Below are 17,858 nucleotides of genomic sequence, written 5' to 3'. Positions count from 1 at the left end.
TAACTGTGTCGGAGGCTATATTTGTCATTCTGTTCAGGCAGAATGACAAACAGACGGACGGACAGACACACAGAGACTCTCTCTCACACACACACACACACACACACGCACACAGAGTACATAATGTGATGTCTATTTGAGCTGAGCTGTCGCCTGTGTCAAGAGTGTCACTGTCAATATCTCCAGTACTCAACATTCTCATTCTGTGCATACACAGTACACACCCAAGATGAGTCAGAGAACAATCCAAAGACACATTCACATCAGTCTGAAGAACAGTCCAGACTAAACATTCGTATTTCAGTGCACCGGCAGATTTATTCGAGGCTACAAAGAAATGAACCTCCTTCCACCTCCCCCTTCAAAGCCATACTTAGTTTGCACACATGCCAAACGGATTTTCAACAAGCACTTGTAAACATCTGTACAAATACCAGCTTTGTTTATCTCGTCGTGATACGTTTAATAAATATATTTGAATTCACATGAAGTTAAAACGGCACTATGTCACTTTTTGTTAACGAATACAATGAAAATTTGGCCAATCTGTATGGTGTATGAGTATGTAAATACAATATAACTTATGCAAATGGGGTGGTTGTATTGTCTCCCTGCTCTTCTATTGAGAGATTTTGATCATGTCGATAGTAGTGTCATGTCGTGTCATGTCTTACGGCAGATACAGGATCTGACACCAATTCTGACCTGATGGTCAAGATTCAATTTATCCCCTGAACAAGCAGGCAGGCTCTATTAGCTCAATGCTAAAATGTTCAGGACTTGCACAGGAAACATAGTGCAGCTTTAATATTACAAAACAGCAGAAATAGCTTAGAAATTATGTATTTGTGTAATGAGTTGATTTGCGTCCAAATTATAATAATAATTATTAATATGCTTTAAAGAGCGATACATCTGTGTATCTGTGATTATATTCAACAAAACATAAAAGCACTTAAGTAGCATGGCACAGTGCACAGAAAAATAAAATACTACAAAGGGTCAGAATGTCATCGGGTACGTGAGCAGAAACAAGAATACAAATGGGACATTTGTACAAATCCACGTGTCGTGACTTGCGTGGATGGCGACGCATCATCTGTCCTCTGACCTGAAAGTTCGCTGCTTTTGTGCAGTGGCTCCAGTTTCAGAGAGAGAACAGCTGGTCATGTGATTTCTCTTGTTGCCGAGTTGATTGTGTCGGCGGTCTAGATGAGAGCGCGGGCACGGCGGGGGGTGTACGGCTACTGTAGTCTGCAGTGTTCGCCCTGTCATCTAGAAACCTGTCAAAGTCTGAATGAAAACGATTGGATAAGGGCAAAAATAAAAGGTTGAGAGAGAGTGAGCATCTACTAAATACCTATTGGGCTGTCACGATTGCACATTTAAGTTGACGATTAATTGCTGCACAAATAATTGCAGTTATCAAACGATTTAATTGTGTTTTTGGCATTGAACATTTGGAACAATAGATTTCCGTTTGGTTTTTAGGCTTCGTAATCACAAACTGCACAGGGCACATATGACAAATATCAAATACAAATAAATTACTGATATTTAATATGTTCATACTTTATTTTATACTAAATAGTGGAAATAGAAAATGTATGAAAATGTTTAAATATGTAAACGATTATGCAAAAAAAAAGCGATTATCTCAAATAATTGCAATTGTTATTATTATTATTATGTAGTAATTGTAACAGGTCTACCTAAACAGTAACTTGTTAATTGAGAGAGAGGGAGAGAGAGAGAGATAAATAATAGAACTAACTAAAGAATAGAATAACTAATAACTAATTCAGTCTGTACTGTAGTAGCTTGCACTAAAATGACAGTGATAGTAAGGCGTACTACTTACCTTCACTGGACACACCTTCACTTACTGCAGACTGCTCGTCTTGCTATTTCAAACACAGCAAACCATGTAGATTACACTCAGCATACAGTACACCCACAAGCTTAAATAGTCACCGTTATACATGGGTGGAAAATAAATGTAATGTCTCACCATATCTGAAGATAACCATCTGTCGATATCGTCCAACGTAGAGGTTGGTGGCATCTAAGGGAACAAGAGACGAGAGTAAAAGGCCAGTCCACACCTCCTTGCAACTCCTTGGAACACGCAACTACTTGCAACCATTAACCCATTTAGACCTGAGGACGCATGTGTGTCATATTATAGCTTTAAACCCATTTTGGGCGGGAACCCCTTTTGGTGTTTTAACTAAGCATTATGTTATACTTTAGCTATTGAAAAATAGCAGATCTACAAGCTCATAGCGCGCCACCGAGTGGCGCGCTACGAGCTTGTAGGTCTGCTATTTTTGAAAAATCGTAAAAATGCGGCACAAATCTTTGAATATATATTCTTTCAAAGCGAACGTTTTTTTTATTTCGACGTCAGGCCTGAATGGGTTAACAGGTTGCAAGGAGTTGTATTGGTACGGTCCATAGAGTCAGAAAAGGATAGAGACAGAACCCCCCCGCTATTAATTTAGATGGAAGTTGCTCAGTGGCGTTTTGAAGCACCAGGAAAACTGCCGGAAATACAATTATAACTCAATGGCTCGTGTGAGCGAAAGTTAAGCCCGGACCTGAAATCTGAGGTCCTCGGATGACGCACGTTACGCACATGACGTCATGAACGTCTGTCCACCTCCATGAACGTGCTGCAGTTCCACTTTTCGCCAGTAGGTAGTGGCAGCTTCAACATTGGATAGCCTTAGGGGGCTTGGTACTGTCTGGCCTTTATTTTTATAATAAATATATATATAAATATACATATTTATTTTTTCAAGTATGATTATTTTTGTGCGGTCCGGTCCCCTGTTCAAATATGATTATTTTGGGCGGTCCGGTCCCCTGTTCAAATATGATTATTTTGGGCGGTCCGCTCCCCTGTTCAAATATGATTATTTTGTGTGGTCCGGTCCCCTGTTCAAATATGATTATTTTGAGCGGTCCGGTCCCCTGTTCAAATATGATTATTTTGTGTGGTCCGGTCCCCTGTTCAAATATGATTATTTTGTGCGGTCCGGTCCCCTGTTCAAATATGATTATTTTTGGCGGTCGGGTCCCCTGTTCAAATATGATTATTTTGTGCGGTCCGGTCCCCTGTTCAAATATGATTATTTTTGGCGGTCGGGTCCCCTGTTCAAATATGATTATTTTGTGCAGTCCGGTCCCCTGTTCAAATATGATTATTTTGTGCAGTCCGGTCCCCTGTTCAAATATGATCATTTTGTGCGGTCCGGTCCCCTGTTCAAATATGATCATTTTGTGCGGTCCGGTCCCCTGTTCAAATATGATTATTTTGTGCAGTCCGGTCCCCTGTTCAAATATGATTATTTTGTGCAGTCCGGTCCCCTGTTCAAATATGATTATTTTGGGCGGTCCGGTCCCCTGTTCAAATATGATTATTTTGGGCGGTCCGGTCCCCTGTTCAAATATGATTATTTTGGGCGGTCCGCTCCCCTGTTCAAATATGATTATTTTGGGCGGTCCGGTCCCCTGTTCAAATATGATTATTTTGTGCGGTCCGGTCCCCTGTTCAAATATGATTATTTTGTGCGGTCCGGTCCCCTGTTCAAATATGATTATTTTGGGCGGTCCGGTCCCCTGTTCAAATATGATTATTTTTGGCGGCCGGGTACCCTGTTCAAATATGATTATTTTTGGCGGCCGGGTACCCTGTTCAAATATGATTATTTTTGGCGGCCGGGTACCCTGTTCAAATATGATTATTTTGCCTGAAAAGGTTGAGAACCGTGCTGCTCTAGCTTAGTCGTGTCTGTGTACTAGTACTCACCGCTCCAGTGACCTGTAACCTGGTGTCTAGGGCCTCGGCGAGGCCCTCCACCGCTCCAGGGTCCTCGTACCGTACGCTGGGACAACATAAAACATACAGTGTGAGCAGTGGTGGGGAAGGTATGACATGGAGAGAGAGAGAGAGCCTCCTGAGGAGGACGGAGGGAGCGCTCCATGATCACGGTCAGAGGAGGACGGAGGGAGCGCTCCATGATCACGGTCAGAGGAGGACGGAGGGAGCGCTCCATGATCACGGTCAGAGGAGGACGGAGGGAGCGCTCCATGATCACGGTCAGAGGAGGACGGAGGAAGCGCTCCATGATCACGGTCAGAGGAGGGCCTCCTCCTCTGACCAGAGGAGGAGGGCCTCCTCTGACCGTGATCATGGAGCGCTTCCTCCGGTCTTATCACATTCAGGACGGGAACCCCTTTTGGTGTTTTAAGCATTTTGTTTTGTTCTAAAGAGTTGGCCCTATAGTGCCACTATTTTTAATATAATTGATATGCCCTTTATGCTTTTTGCAGCCATATCCTTCCAGATGCGGTGGGTGTGTCTTGCTTGATTTACCTCATTGCAACAGAGCTTGTTCCATGTTGACCTGCCCATATGCTGTTGTATATAACACGCCTACTTGATGTTTTGTACTCATACCTGACGAAGACCCGTAAGGGTCGAAACTATTTTTTTTCCTGGGAGCAGAGACACAGGGCAGTATTATGCGTGTCTTAAGTACCAGGTCTGGTCGTGGTCAATGCTGTTTGGCCACTCAGAATAGCCAAATGGCATTGATCACGCCTCCAGGTCTTAAGTTAAGTAATAAGACCTGGTACTTAAGACACGCAGAATACTGCCCACTGTGTGCGGACAACCCTTCCTTTCCATTGTACGTATATTTTTGTCTTAAGCATTTTGCTAGTGAAAAATAGCAGATCAAAAGCTCATAGTGCGGCACAGAGTGCCGTACTACGATCTTGTAGATCTGTTGTTGTTTTTTTTTTAATCGCAAATCTTTGAATATACAGTATATTCTTTCAGAACGTTTTAACTCAAATCTTTGCTTCTGGGGACCAGAAGCAAAGCCACCGAGCGCCACCGAGTGGCGCGCTACAAGCTTGTAGGTCTGCTATTTTTGAAAAATCGTGAAAATGTGGCGCAAATTTGGAATATATATATATTTTTACTCAAATCTTTGCTTCTGGGGGAGGTCTCTGGAACAACATATTTTCAGATGGGGGTCGGAGGCCAATTACATATCATTTTTGGCGTCCTTGACATGAAATATTGAGCACCACTAATACAGAAACATGAGGTATTTCAGAACACTGTCAGAATTTAGAAGGATTTTTTTTTTTTTTCCCGACGTCGGGCCTAAATGGGTTAAGGCGTTCTATTCACACCTTTTCCTCTGCTCAGCCAGGGAGCTGCTCCTCGTCTGTGCAAACATGTCAAACTCCTCCTCCTCGGCCACACCTGTTGGAAGACGGGAGACGATCATATTTTAAAATGTGATGATGATACACAGCATTTTTTAACGCTTTGTTCTGTAGGGCTGCAACTATCGATTAAGTGAATGAAAAAAACAAACAAAAAACAACTAAATCGACTTAATACAAATGCGTCGTTATGCAACACATTGTGAGCTTGTAGATCTGCTATTTTCAAAAGATATTTTTATACATTTGAAAACATGAAATGGAACATTCTGCATACCGATTACTTTCTACCTTTGGTACTTTAAGTACATTTTGATATCAATACTTTTGTACTTTTACTCAAGTAAATTTAGAATTCCGGACTTTTACTCGTAACAAAGTAGTTCTGTACTATTGCAGTATAGATACTTTTACTTTGAGTGCTTTACGTTGAGTACTTTTTTAACTCACTGGCAGTCACTCACTCACCGAGCTTGGCGTCCTGCCTCTGATTGGCTGGTGCGCTAACTGTGGGCTGGCTGGTTGTGCCGATGACTGCTGGTTGGCTGACAGTCTGAAGGCTGGGAGTGAGGTCAATGAGCTGGGGGCTACTGACAGGGTCCTGCTGGACGCACACGCACGCGCGCACACACACAGTCACACAGACGTTATTCACTTGAATTTACTTCTACTTTGTGTCTACCCTTTTCATGTCAATTATTTATTTGCCATTTGAGCCACACAGACCATGAGATTTAGCCTCTCAGACTCAAAACGTATAATACAGTTGGAGGCCATCGATATTGTCCTTTTCTTTTTGCTGAGGTTTGTGTGATCTGCGCAAAAGGACAGTTAACCCATTTTGGGCGGGAACCCCTTTTGGTGTTTTAAACATTATGTTATAATTTAGCTATTGAAAAATAGCAGATCTACAAGCTCATAGCGCGGTACCGAGTGGCGCGCTACGAGCTTGTAGGTCTGCTATTTTTGAAAAATCGTGAAAATATTTATTTCAGAAAACTGGAGGATTTAGAAGGATTTTTTTAAATTTTGAGGTCAGGCCTAAATGGGTCAAATGATAAGGGACAATATCGGTGGCACCCAACTGTATGTTGTCGTCGTTGGATAGGATTTTGTCCACAATTCCATGCTGTATTGATGTGGCATCATAGGAGATAAACAGGCAAACGTTGATCGAAATAACTCTTCTACACATACTCTAATTGTGTAGACCTCTTGTAAAGTAAGTAATGCTGAATGCTAAACAATATACTCTTGAGAGCGTAAAATTGGTTTTACACTCTCAAGGTCACCACTAGGACCACTGATATAAACCACTGATATAAATGTAAACCCAAACAAAAAAGAAGTGAAATATGTTTGTTAACCCATTTTGAGCGGGAACCCCTTTGTGTTTTAAACATTATGTTACACTTTAGCTATTGAAAAATAGCAGATCTACAAGCTCATAGCGCGCCACCGAGTGGCGCGCTACGAGCTTGTAGATCTGCTATTTTTGAAAAATCGTGAAAATGTGGCGCAAATTTGGAATATATACATTTTTTTACTCAAATCTTTGCTTCTGGGGGAGGTCCCTGGAACAACATATTTTCACCCAAATAAACCCAAACAAAAGAGAAGTGAAAGATGACCTTTCTCACCTGTCCCGTGGCCGTGCTCTGCGCCTTAGAAAGCCTCTCAAATCTAAAACACAATGGTGTGCATCTTGTGAGTGTAAAATTAAACAAGAACACATATATATAGTACCTCATGCAACAGCATGTTGGGCAGATTTAAATTCCCACCTGAGATGTATACAATGACATGATATGATATATGATACGATATAGTACTTTATTGTCAGTTTGAACTGAAATTTGTCTTGCGACCCAGCAGCCCTTGCATGCAACACATTATACACACATTTGACATAATACAAAACAGAAAAGAAAATACAATTGCATACTGTACATAGAAACATGTATGCATGAGCAATGTCCACAGCTCAGGGCAGGCTAACACTGGCCAAAATCCCCTCAAGACGTGTTTCTCAAGAAAGAAAAGCTCAAACCTCTCATAGCGGATGAAGGTGTTATTGAGGTCGTCGTTGACCACCAGCAGCTCTGCGATCAGTCGCTCATCCAACAGCCTGGGGATCAGCTCCACCACTCGGCTCTGCATGCTCTTACACACCGAATACAACTGCTGCTTTGACACAGGGAACAGAGGAGAGAGACTTAATACAACTGCTGCTTTGACACAGGGACCAGAGGAGAGAGACCGAATACAACTGCTGCTTTGACACACAAGGACCAGAGGAGAGAGACCGAATACAACTGCTGCTTTGACACACAAGGACCAGAGGAGAGAGACCGAATACAACTGCTGCTTTGACACAGGGAACAGAGGAGAGAGACTTAATACAACTGCTGCTTTGACAGAGGGAACAGAGGAGAGAGACTTAATACAACTGCTGCTTTGACACAGGGACCAGAGGGAGATGAGAGAGACCGAATACAACTGCTGCTTTGACACAGGGACCAGAGGGAGATGAGAGAGACCCAATACAACTGCTGCTTTGACACAGGGACCAGAGGGAGATGAGAGAGACCCAATACAACTGCTGCTTTGACACAGGGACCAGAGGGAGATGAGAGAGACCCAATACAACTGCTGCTTTGACACAAGGACCAGAGGAGAGAGACTTAATACAACTGCTGCTTTGACACAGGGACCAGAGGAGAGAGACCGAATACAACTGCTGCTTTGACACAGGGAACAGAGGAGAGAGACTTAATACAACTGCTGCTTTGACACAGGGACCAGAGGAGAGAGACCGAATACAACTGCTGCTTTGACACACAAGGACCAGAGGAGAGAGACCGAATACAACTGCTGCTTTGACACAGGGAACAGAGGAGAGAGACTTAATACAACTGCTGCTTTGACACAGGGACCAGAGGAGAGAGACCAAATACAACTGCTGCTTTGACACACAAGGACCAGAGGAGAGAGACCGAATACAACTGCTGCTTTGACACAGGGAACAGAGGAGAGAGACCGAATACAACTGCTGCTTTGACACAGGGACCAGAGGAGAGAGACCGAATACAACTGCTGCTTTGACACAGGGACCAGAGGAGAGAGACCGAATACAACTGCTGCTTTGACACACAAGGACCAGAGGAGAGAGACCGAATACAACTGCTGCTTTGACACACAAGGACCAGAGGAGAGAGACCGAATACAACTGCTGCTTTGACACACAAGGACCAGAGGAGAGAGACCGAATACAACTGCTGCTTTGACACAGGGACCAGAGGAGAGAGACCGAATACAACTACTGCTTTGACACACAAGGACCAGCGGTAGTTGAGAGAGAAGGCCTCAATCTCTAATGCCTCATTTATACGTTTCAAATTAAATAGTACTCAACGTACTATTTAATTACTATGTAATATTATATGCGATTGCTTTTATACATTTTTAACCCACGATTTTGCAACCCATTTTTTCACCCAGTGTCAATTATCTAATGTAATCCCGGGCGCTACACTTCCTCTGCCAACCTGGGGGGGGGCAGCGGACTGACCTCATGCTTCCTTCTATGCATGAGGAGTCCAAGCTGCTTCTTTTCACCTGACAGGGGAGAGTTTCCCCAGCCGGACGTAGCGCGTGGAAGGAACACGTTATTCCGACCAGTTCCTTTCCTCTCCATCAGGCGCCCCGGCTGGCCAGGGGGAGGTAGTTTAGAGACCAGGATTACTGCATGTTTTTGTGAGAGTACCTACCCTAGGGGACACGGGGAGAACATGCAAACTCCACACAGAAAGGCCCCTTTGCCAACCCCGCCTCGGGTATGGGCACTGATGACGCGGAGGAGGGAACACGCCGCCAGCGCCCACAGCGGGAATCGAACCTTCTAGCTGTGAGGCGACAGCACTACCGACTGTGCCACCGTGCCCCACTATATGTGATTTTAAGGGCATAGCATGCACGCGCGTACACACACACACCTGCAGAAGCTCTCTATCGTCGTGTTGGCTGCCTCCGGGTGTGAGCTGGTTCAACATGTCAGTCATCACTGTGAGGTTACACTTCACCAGGGCCAGATCACCTCTCAGTTTCTGCTCCTGGCAACAGAAACATAAAAAAAAAAAAAAACATGTTCAAGAAGAATGGCAAGAATCAGCAGCAATAGTACATAACCTACATAACACATATACCTTCATTAGTATATGTGCATTGTTTGTATGTTTGGAATCTTAATGCTTATTAAGATTGATGGATTTTTCTTAGTAGTGCATCCAAGTCCTAAAGGTGCGACGTCTAAATTGCTAGAGACATTTGACATGAGTATCTGTCTCCTTATTATGCACAGCATCAAGAACAAAAACAATGTCAGCGTTCACTGTGAGAGCAGCCATGATGAATTCCTGGAATAAAATCAATATTGTTCTTTAGTTCTTATCAGGGGTGTAGTGTGTGTGTGTGTGTGTGTGTGTGTGTGTGTGTGGGGGGGGGGGGGGGGGGGGGGGACGCGGCCATCCCCCCACTTCTCTCACGTCTAAATGTATTTTTTGGGGCAAAACAAATATGTTTTTTGACCTGTCATTTACTTTTATCATGTTTATAAATAGGCTATACACGTCTGCATGTTTTCAATAGTGTGTCTGTGCGCGTCACGCACATGCACGCAAATGCGCGTGCATGTGTGCGCGCACGTGTCTTATGGGGCGTCGCCCCACTTGGAAAAGTAGCACTGTGACTACAACACTGCAGCGGACACTCCTGACAGTGACCTGTAACCGGGGACAAGAGGAGGCGGGGTGTGTGTGGACTCTGTGTGGCCGTAGCCTGGGCAGCGTTCGGGTTTATTCCCCCCGGTTTGACCTGAATTAGGCTATGGTCCCCCATTTAATGGCATTTCTATCTCTGGGACCCCAAATTATATTGTAAAATCAAAGTTAAATTAACTCTGAGAGTGTACAAATGGAACCAAATGGACCCTAATGGGTCCATTTGGTTCCATTTGTACACTTTCTGAGTTACAGACCTAAGGGTCCATTTGTACACTCTCTGAGTTACAGACCTAAGGGTCCATTTGGTTCCTAACTATCATTTAGCTGGGGACCCCCTGGAACTGGCATAAACAATGTGGCCAGCCTGTGACAGTGGCAGTAATCAAATTATAAATTAAATTAGAATTTAATTAAATCAGAATTAGAGTTTAGAAATTAAATTAGAATTCTAATTAAATTAGAATTTAATTATTCCATTTTCTTTTTATAGGTGCTTCTTAAAACAAAAATAGCATCTCTCATACCAACTGGCTTGTAGGCTACAAGTGTAATACCAATAATGAATGTAAAAAAAAAAATGTTGGTCAGTGCTCCTAATTTTTTTTCTGGTGCTCCTTCTTTCTACAATTGGTAGCACCAGTGCGACCAAGTAAAAAAGTTAATTTCGAGCCCTGAATCTATGACATCAGTTAGTTCTCAATAATATATATATGACTCCAACTTTAGGCATGGTTTGAGCCTGGGCAGAGCTCAGAGCCCCTTGACTTCCAGAATAGAATTCTAGTTAAATATTTCAAAAGGTTTGAAACAAACAGATCTCTTTCTCTCTCACACACACACACACACACACAGGGCCCGTAGGCCAGGTGTACAGACAGAGACAGTTTTATTTATCTCTGCAGTAAGTACCTGCTCAGTAGTGATGGAGACGGGCCCCTCACTGGGCTCCACCATCGGGGACAAAGTCCCCTGAGTAGGAGCAGGGGGAGGAGGAGGGGCTTGTTGCTGGGGCTGGTGCAGACTAGGGACAGTGGTGGCAGGGGGTGTTTCAGCAGAGCCGTTTTCTGGAATGCTCTGCAAGATGAAGACAATAATAATAATCCCGAAAGATATTCGTCTACACAGTTCTGTTCAAACAACCACATCAAAACAACGCATAGCACATAATAACACCAAGACAAAACAAAATTGTGGGGCAGTTTGTATAATGCCGTGATGGCTGAGGGTAAAAAAACTCCTATTAAAACAGACCTTTTTTTCCACGGCAAGGTTCTGTATCTTTGTCCAGATCGATGGCATGACGTTAAAAAAGCGATAACAGGGGATGATCAGTGTCATTTGATATTGAAAGTGCTAGCCGTGTGATGGCCTTATTGTTCATATCAGAAAGTGTGGGTGTGGGAACTTCCGATGATCTTGGAAGCAAGATGTGTAATACTGTATACTAGGTTACCCTGAAATGTGTACATGTGTACATACTGTATAGGTTAACCTGAAATGTGTACATGCATGGCAGTAGGACAGGGACGTCTGCTAAATGTTAAACGTGTGTAATGTGCATGTACTGTATGTATATCGCAGTCGGGCAGAAACCTTGTATCTCCATGTTTCATCTTTTTATGTTCTTGTCTAAAATGAATGCCCGCCCCACTTTGTCATAATATGACAGTGTGGTGCAAAAGTAGCAACAACAATGGCCAATCTACAGGCTCACAACACGTTGCCATGTGACACGTTGTGTGAGCTTGTAGAAAATGTAGAAGTATAATAATACATGGTTAAGTGGTGGTATAATTAGTCATCATTATAAAAAAGCAGTTAAAAAAAATGTCATGTTGATTCGCTGATATAAGACTTAAAAAAAAGTATATATTCTTTTAAAACGTGCTTCTCGATAATTGGGTCCCAAGTTGGTTTATTGGTTCTAAATATCAGCTTTGATATATGTTGGGTTAATTTGCCCAGCCCTGGCCAGCAGACAGACAGACAGACTCACTCTGTTTGGCGTGTGGATCGGGGAGAGACAGACAGACAGACTCACTCTGTTTGGCGTGTGGATCGGGGAGAGACAGACAGACAGACTCACTCTGTTTGGCGTGTGGATCGGGGAGAGACAGACAGACAGACTCACTCTGTGTGGCGTGTGGATCGGGGAGAGACAGACAAACAGACTCACTCTGTTTGGCGTGTGGATCGGGGAGAGACAGACAGACAGACTCACTCTGTTTGGCGTGTGGATCGGGGAGAGACAGACAGACAGACTCACTCTGTTTGGCGTGTGGATCGGGGAGAGACAGACAGACAGACTCACTCTGTTTGGCGTGTGGATCGGGGAGAGAGCAGACAGACAGACAGACTCACTCTGTGTGACGTGTGGATCGGGGAGAGACAGACAGACAGACTCACTCTGTGTGGTGTGTGGATCGGGGAGAGAGCATCGAGGTCTGTCATGGGGAACTCCAGGCCTCGCCGCCTCAGGTCTTCGTACACAGACACGACCCCCGACAGAGAGGAAGAACTACGGAACGCGTCGGCCCACGACTGAGTTCCACAGAGACATACGGGAAAGAAAGAGACGACGGAGAGAACATCATGCACGTGTGCATTTTGACAACTCATTTTGATTTGGTTTTAGTCATAGCCCTAAATCTTGCGCCACCGCTAAACCCCTTATCCCTAAACTTATTTGCCATTTTTTACTATTTTAAAACATTTTAAAATATTACAAATAGCCGATCTACAAGCTAACAATGTGTCGATGTAGATTGGCTAGTTGAACTATTTTTTAAATGTTTTAAAATAGTAAAAAATGGCAAATAAGTTCAGGGATAAGGGGTAAGGGGTGGCGCAAGATGGAGCCCATAGTCTTTTGAATAAAATTCCATTTAGCTTTAAAGTCACATTTTAGTCATCTGAAATGTTTTCGTGTATTATAGTCTAGTTTTAGCAGACTAAATATCATATGGTTTTAGTCGACTAAATCTTCGTACTGGGCGATTAGGGTGTTAATTTAGTCGACCAAAATGTATCTTAGCAGGCCGTGATGGCGTCGTAACTCGTAATGCCTGATTTATAAATAGCAGGTCTACAAGCTCACAACGCGTCACACTGCGACGCGTTGTGAGCTTGTAGATCAGCTATTTCCGTAGTTTTACTGGTCTTCTTCTCCACTAGTCCCTCCTTAACATTTTAGTCCAGTTTTCATTTGTTGACAATACATATCAATTTGGTGGTCCAATTCGAGCGCTAGTCCGACCGATGTTCCCAATGCTCCGCCGGAGCTATGGCAATGATCACCCACCTGTATTAGGCTGAGAACCCTCTCATGGAGAGCTGTAGGAGGGTTGTACTTGGGCAGGATCGATCGGACCAGAACCCCTTCAACAAAGTCCTGGGATGCCACCAGAACATGGAACCGGTGGCCACAGTTCTTCACACAGGTCTCCAGAACCTATCAACCAACGGATAAGAAAGATGCAAATGGAACCTTCATTATGTAGCCTACAGCTTGGAACCCAATCATCTGATAAAACAATGACTCACTGTAAGAGAAAGCATGATCTCTCTGAAGTTCTTGTTATCCACAATTCTCTTCTTTAGAGCTTTGACTGCATCTCTGGGTCTGAAAAAAGAAAAAATTACTACTGTACTGTATATACTCTTGTGGACACATGTTTGCACTTTGATCTGGGATTACCGAGATCATGCTTACATGAAAGACATCCACATGCAATTAAATCACTGTGCATGTTGAACATGAACACACCAAACTATGCATACGGTAGCCTTAATCAGGGAGATACAAAGCCTATTCCATGACAGACAAGGTACTGTATAGTAACGTTACATTAGCATAATCCATTATTAGATCATTTGGTCACAAGAGGAAACAAAATATACCAAACAGAAAACACTGTAAAGTGTCTATAGTTCACAAATTAAAAGACTGTTCACCAGATGGCGACTGTTTGCAGCTATACTGTAGCTGATGAGGGCTGGTACTCAAAACTGCCAATTAAACCATGTCAAGGCTTTTAAGATTTCTTTATTTGTTGCCAGAAAACTGCTTTGTAAAGATATCAAATATCACAGAGGCCACACGGTACAATGTAGTGGTCTGTAATGGTAGTGAAACTGTCCAAAAATAACTCATAACATTATATATCTGCTGTCACGATTATGACATTTTACATGATGATTAATTGTCACGCAAATAATTGCGATTAACGATTACAATTATTTTGTCCTGGGAGCATATGAATAAAAAATACATTTCCGTTTGGCTTTTAGGCATTGAAGTTGCACAGGGCAGATATGACAAAGATACAAAGAAATTACTGACATATTTTATAACTTTATAATTAAACGCATCACGATGCATTGTGAGCTTGTAGAGCTTGAAAATGTTCAACGTGGAAACGATAATGACGATAATGCAAAAAGAATTGCAATTTATCTCAAATAATTGCAATTAAGACAATTATGAAATAATAATAACAGGCCTGTAATATCTGTTGCCAGTTGTGCCGTGCCCATTGCCTACCCGTCATCTGTCTCGTTGATGATGTCACAGATCTCCATGTTAAGACCCCAGTCTTCAGACTGCAGCAGAGCATTGGTTGCTCTCTCTGTAAGCACAGATGTTGTTATGAAACTCAACACACAGAGATAGATAGAGGGGGGAAAACAGTGTCAGGTCACACTCACAGTGCTGTGTTGTGTATTCATCCGGAATCCAAAGGAAAGTACGCACATCTCTAACAAACTTTCAGGTGCCGAACAAAAAGATACATACAGGAGAATAAGAGAATGTCCGCACACTGTTGCTACTCAAACCTTATGGGTCTTCGTCAGGTATGACGAATTAGGGGTTCGAATTGTTGTCACCCCTTAAAAAAAAATTAATTTCCAGTGGGAGCTACTCAACTGTTGTGATATTAGCCCATGCACAGTACATCTTAGTCTATGTACTTGAACTTGAGATACAGTGTACGTGATATGTATTGTGTACTGCCGGTACTGTAGCATGCTTTATAGATAGGCTACGAGAGACATCTAGGCGACAGCAAGGTCAGCCTTGCTGCAGTAGGCACGTTCTTCTGTCTCATATCTTATTGTTACGTCATTATGATCCAGCACTATATACGTTTCCTGTTTGTGTAATAAACTTTGTGAACCTTAGCGTGATACTGTCTCGTGTCTCGTTAATTTGTTCTCCCGGGTACCCGCCGGCCGCCGCCGCAGTCGCCGTACCAAGGGAATACTTCAACAGGATTGTCACACACCACCCAGCCTGCACACACTACCTGTCTGTCAGAACCAGACGAGGGTCCAGTATTTAGATTACAACACTCAACAGTGTGCAGACATGAATAGGCTCGGAGTAGAGTCGCTGCTTCTTCGCCTGGAAAGGAGCCAGCTTAGGTGGTTCGGGCATCTGGTTAGGATGCCTCTCGGGCGTCTCCCTAGGGAGTTCCTCGAGGCAGGTCCCACTGGGAGGAGACCCCCGGGGCAGACCAAGGATCAGATGGAGGAAACACATCGACTCACTGGCCTTGGAACGCCTCGGGATCCCCCAGGAGGAAGTTACTATGTTGCTCTGTGAGAGGGATGTCTGGGGATCTGTTGCCCCCGCGACCGACTACGGATAAGCGTTTGAAGATGGATGGACATTAATTAACAGTCGATATAATATAGCCTAATAGAAAAGAGAAAGAATATATATATATATATATATGGTGTCTATCTGAGATGGGTTATGACAACACCGCAGTAACAGTGAACAACGTTGAGACTTCACCACCAGACATAAAGGCTACTATGAAAGGCCAAACAAGCATTTTCCTTCATACAACTCAGTGGGCCAAAGCCAGCTTTCTGTTATATCACGTGTGCTTCTCATAATTCTCCAAATCTCCTTCATTCCTTTCCTCTCTGCACTATTCCCTTCCCCCCCTCCTACACACTCTCACCTCTGCCTCTCATGAAGTCTCAATCCCTTTTTCACCCCCTCCCTCCCTCCTTTTCTTTTTTGCTTCACAACTGTTTCATGTGACTGCAGTCAGCTGCTTCTGTTCACATTGGGCTGATGATGGGCTCAGAGGCAGCTGAAGCATTTATGGCATTAATGTGTGATAGAAGAAAGTGTGCAGAGGAAGTTGTCTATATTTGAGATGCAAGGATGGTATTGTGACTACTGACTTGTCTAGCAGCATAATTTGATTGCACAAGAGGCCATTTTAGCCAGAATAAGCATCATCATCATCATCAGGTTACAACAGCAGACCATGCTTCTGTCTGTCGTCACCATGGAAGACAAGTCAATGCCTTTTCGATACTAGCCTATAAAGATAACTTGTCATATGAATAATATTGAAAATTACCCCAAAATCCCTGCTGAGAACCAGCATTCATCTAGGAGTGTCATTTACAGTTTATAGTAAAGATATGCTACATCTGTACGGGAGACGGGAGTAGCCTATAGCCTTATAGATTGATTGAATACATTATTATCAGTTTGCAAAAGAAAAGCACAGGATAGTAGCCTTTAGAGGATTTAAAACCCAGGAAAGCCTATGGCTTATTGTTTCCATTGGGGTCCTTCATATTCAAATTGGAACATTTAATTTAATTGCATTACAAATAGGCTTATAAATAGCCAAAGTTAACTTTACAGTGAAGGAGGCAAGGCACATCTGTATGGATGTCATGTGACAGTTGACAGTAAAAAGTATAGCCTCCATCTGTATGGGTGTAAACTTCACAGTAAAAGTTACATCTGTAAGGGTGTAGTCAGAAAATACTGAATACAGCTTACTGTAGCCTATGGTCCGGGTGTTAAATTATTATGAGGATACCGTTTAGTTTACAACTAGTAGCCTAAAGGGCTGTTTGTTTGAGGAAGTTATCGCATACCACCAGATTGGTCAACAGAGGTGTCATTTAACTCCGAACAACGAATCAAATTAAAGATCGCGGCAATCAAGACCCACCTCTCTCCTTTTATTGGTTACAAACACGTACTTTCAGATTATGTCAAAATTGTTGATCAATGATCATTTTAAACAAATCCACGAAAAACCGTCGTCTCTTCTCTATATGTATAACTGAGAACAGCTTATATTAGAATAATTACGGTTATTTAAGAAATGTCATAATACTTTAATAGGCTTAACATTGCATAAAAACGAGCAGCGCATTCTGCTGGGTTTATGTAATTTAAAACTCACCAATTCTCTGACCGACAGGCGTTGAAAAGGGGCTCCCTATAAAGAAGTCAATTTTATCCCCGAGTGAAAACATCTTCGGAGATGATGACAGATGAGAAACACACACACACACACACCCACACAACACACACACAAGCTGTTGCCAGACGGTCGAAAGAGCTGCGCACGTTCTCGGCTGCGCGTAGCTTAAAGCTTGAGTTTTTAGACAGCTGGTGGATGGACATTAAGCTCCACCTCCGCCGAATACTTGCGCGACGGCCAGATTCCCGGAAACGCTCTACTCCGCTCAAGTCTTCCGCGGAGGTGGAGCTTAATTTCCATCCACCAGCTGTCTAAAAACTCAAGCTTTAAGCTGCGCGCAGCTTAAGAAGTGCGCAGCTTAAGAAAGTTTTGCGCTCAGGTGTGGAGACGGTGACAGTCACTGTTGAAACTTCTTTTCAACAAGTGTCCACAACGCGATATTTCCTCTACTACAGAATAGATACAACAGCATACAGCAGGGCGCACTGCGTTTTCATGGTCACGTGAAAGGTCCAAGCACAGGAAATAGCGGATAAAGGGTTAGAGTGCAGAGCAGACCACAGGCTCGCCCCTATTTTGT

At 43.2% G+C, this 17,858-nt stretch overlaps 1 protein-coding gene across 4 annotated transcripts; it reads right to left on the bottom strand.

Moving 5' to 3' along the window:
• Nucleotides 1-292: 292 nt before the first annotated feature.
• Nucleotides 293-17,419, bottom strand: LOC306922587 (target of Myb1 membrane trafficking protein). 4 transcript variants are annotated; one of them, XM_079500293.1, is made up of 15 exons: nt 17,258-17,419; nt 14,572-14,656; nt 13,572-13,650; nt 13,330-13,479; nt 12,435-12,569; nt 10,938-11,102; nt 9,243-9,359; nt 7,298-7,434; nt 6,879-6,930; nt 5,716-5,848; nt 5,212-5,284; nt 3,815-3,890; nt 2,012-2,065; nt 1,862-1,904; nt 293-1,293 (listed from the first exon to the last, which is right to left on the bottom strand). In XM_079500293.1, exons 1-15 carry the CDS (start codon nt 17,328-17,330, stop codon nt 1,148-1,150), a joined length of 1,518 nt encoding a protein of 505 aa, XP_079356419.1. In that variant the 5' UTR covers nt 17,331-17,419; the 3' UTR covers nt 293-1,147. The 4 variants fall into 4 exon arrangements, with proteins under 4 accessions (XP_079356419.1, XP_079356421.1, XP_079356422.1 ...); XM_079500295.1 differs by having other exon boundaries at nt 5,716-5,851; nt 6,888-6,930; XM_079500296.1 differs by having other exon boundaries at nt 6,888-6,930.
• Nucleotides 17,420-17,858: the final 439 nt, after the last annotated feature.

This window comes from Electrona antarctica (assembly GCF_951216825.1).
Source record: "Electrona antarctica genome assembly, chromosome: 4".
NCBI classification, from domain to species: Eukaryota; Metazoa; Chordata; class Actinopteri; order Myctophiformes; family Myctophidae; genus Electrona; species Electrona antarctica.
Note: the sequence above shows the minus strand (reverse complement) of the source record. Positions and strands in the feature narration are given on the sequence as shown.

Excerpts from the sequence above, each read along its gene's own strand:
- LOC306922587 (XM_079500293.1), bottom strand. The coding sequence starts at position 17,330 with ATGTTTTCACTCGGGGATAAAATTGACTTCTTTATAGGGAGCCCCTTT. Across the intron at positions 13,651-14,571 it reads ATCAACGAGACAGATGACGG|ACCCAGAGATGCAGTCAAAG; the intron begins GTAGGCAATGGG and ends TTCTTTTTTCAG. Across the intron at positions 3,891-5,211 it reads CTGGCTGAGCAGAGGAAAAG|CGTACGGTACGAGGACCCTG; the intron begins GTGTGAATAGAA and ends ATGTTGTCCCAG.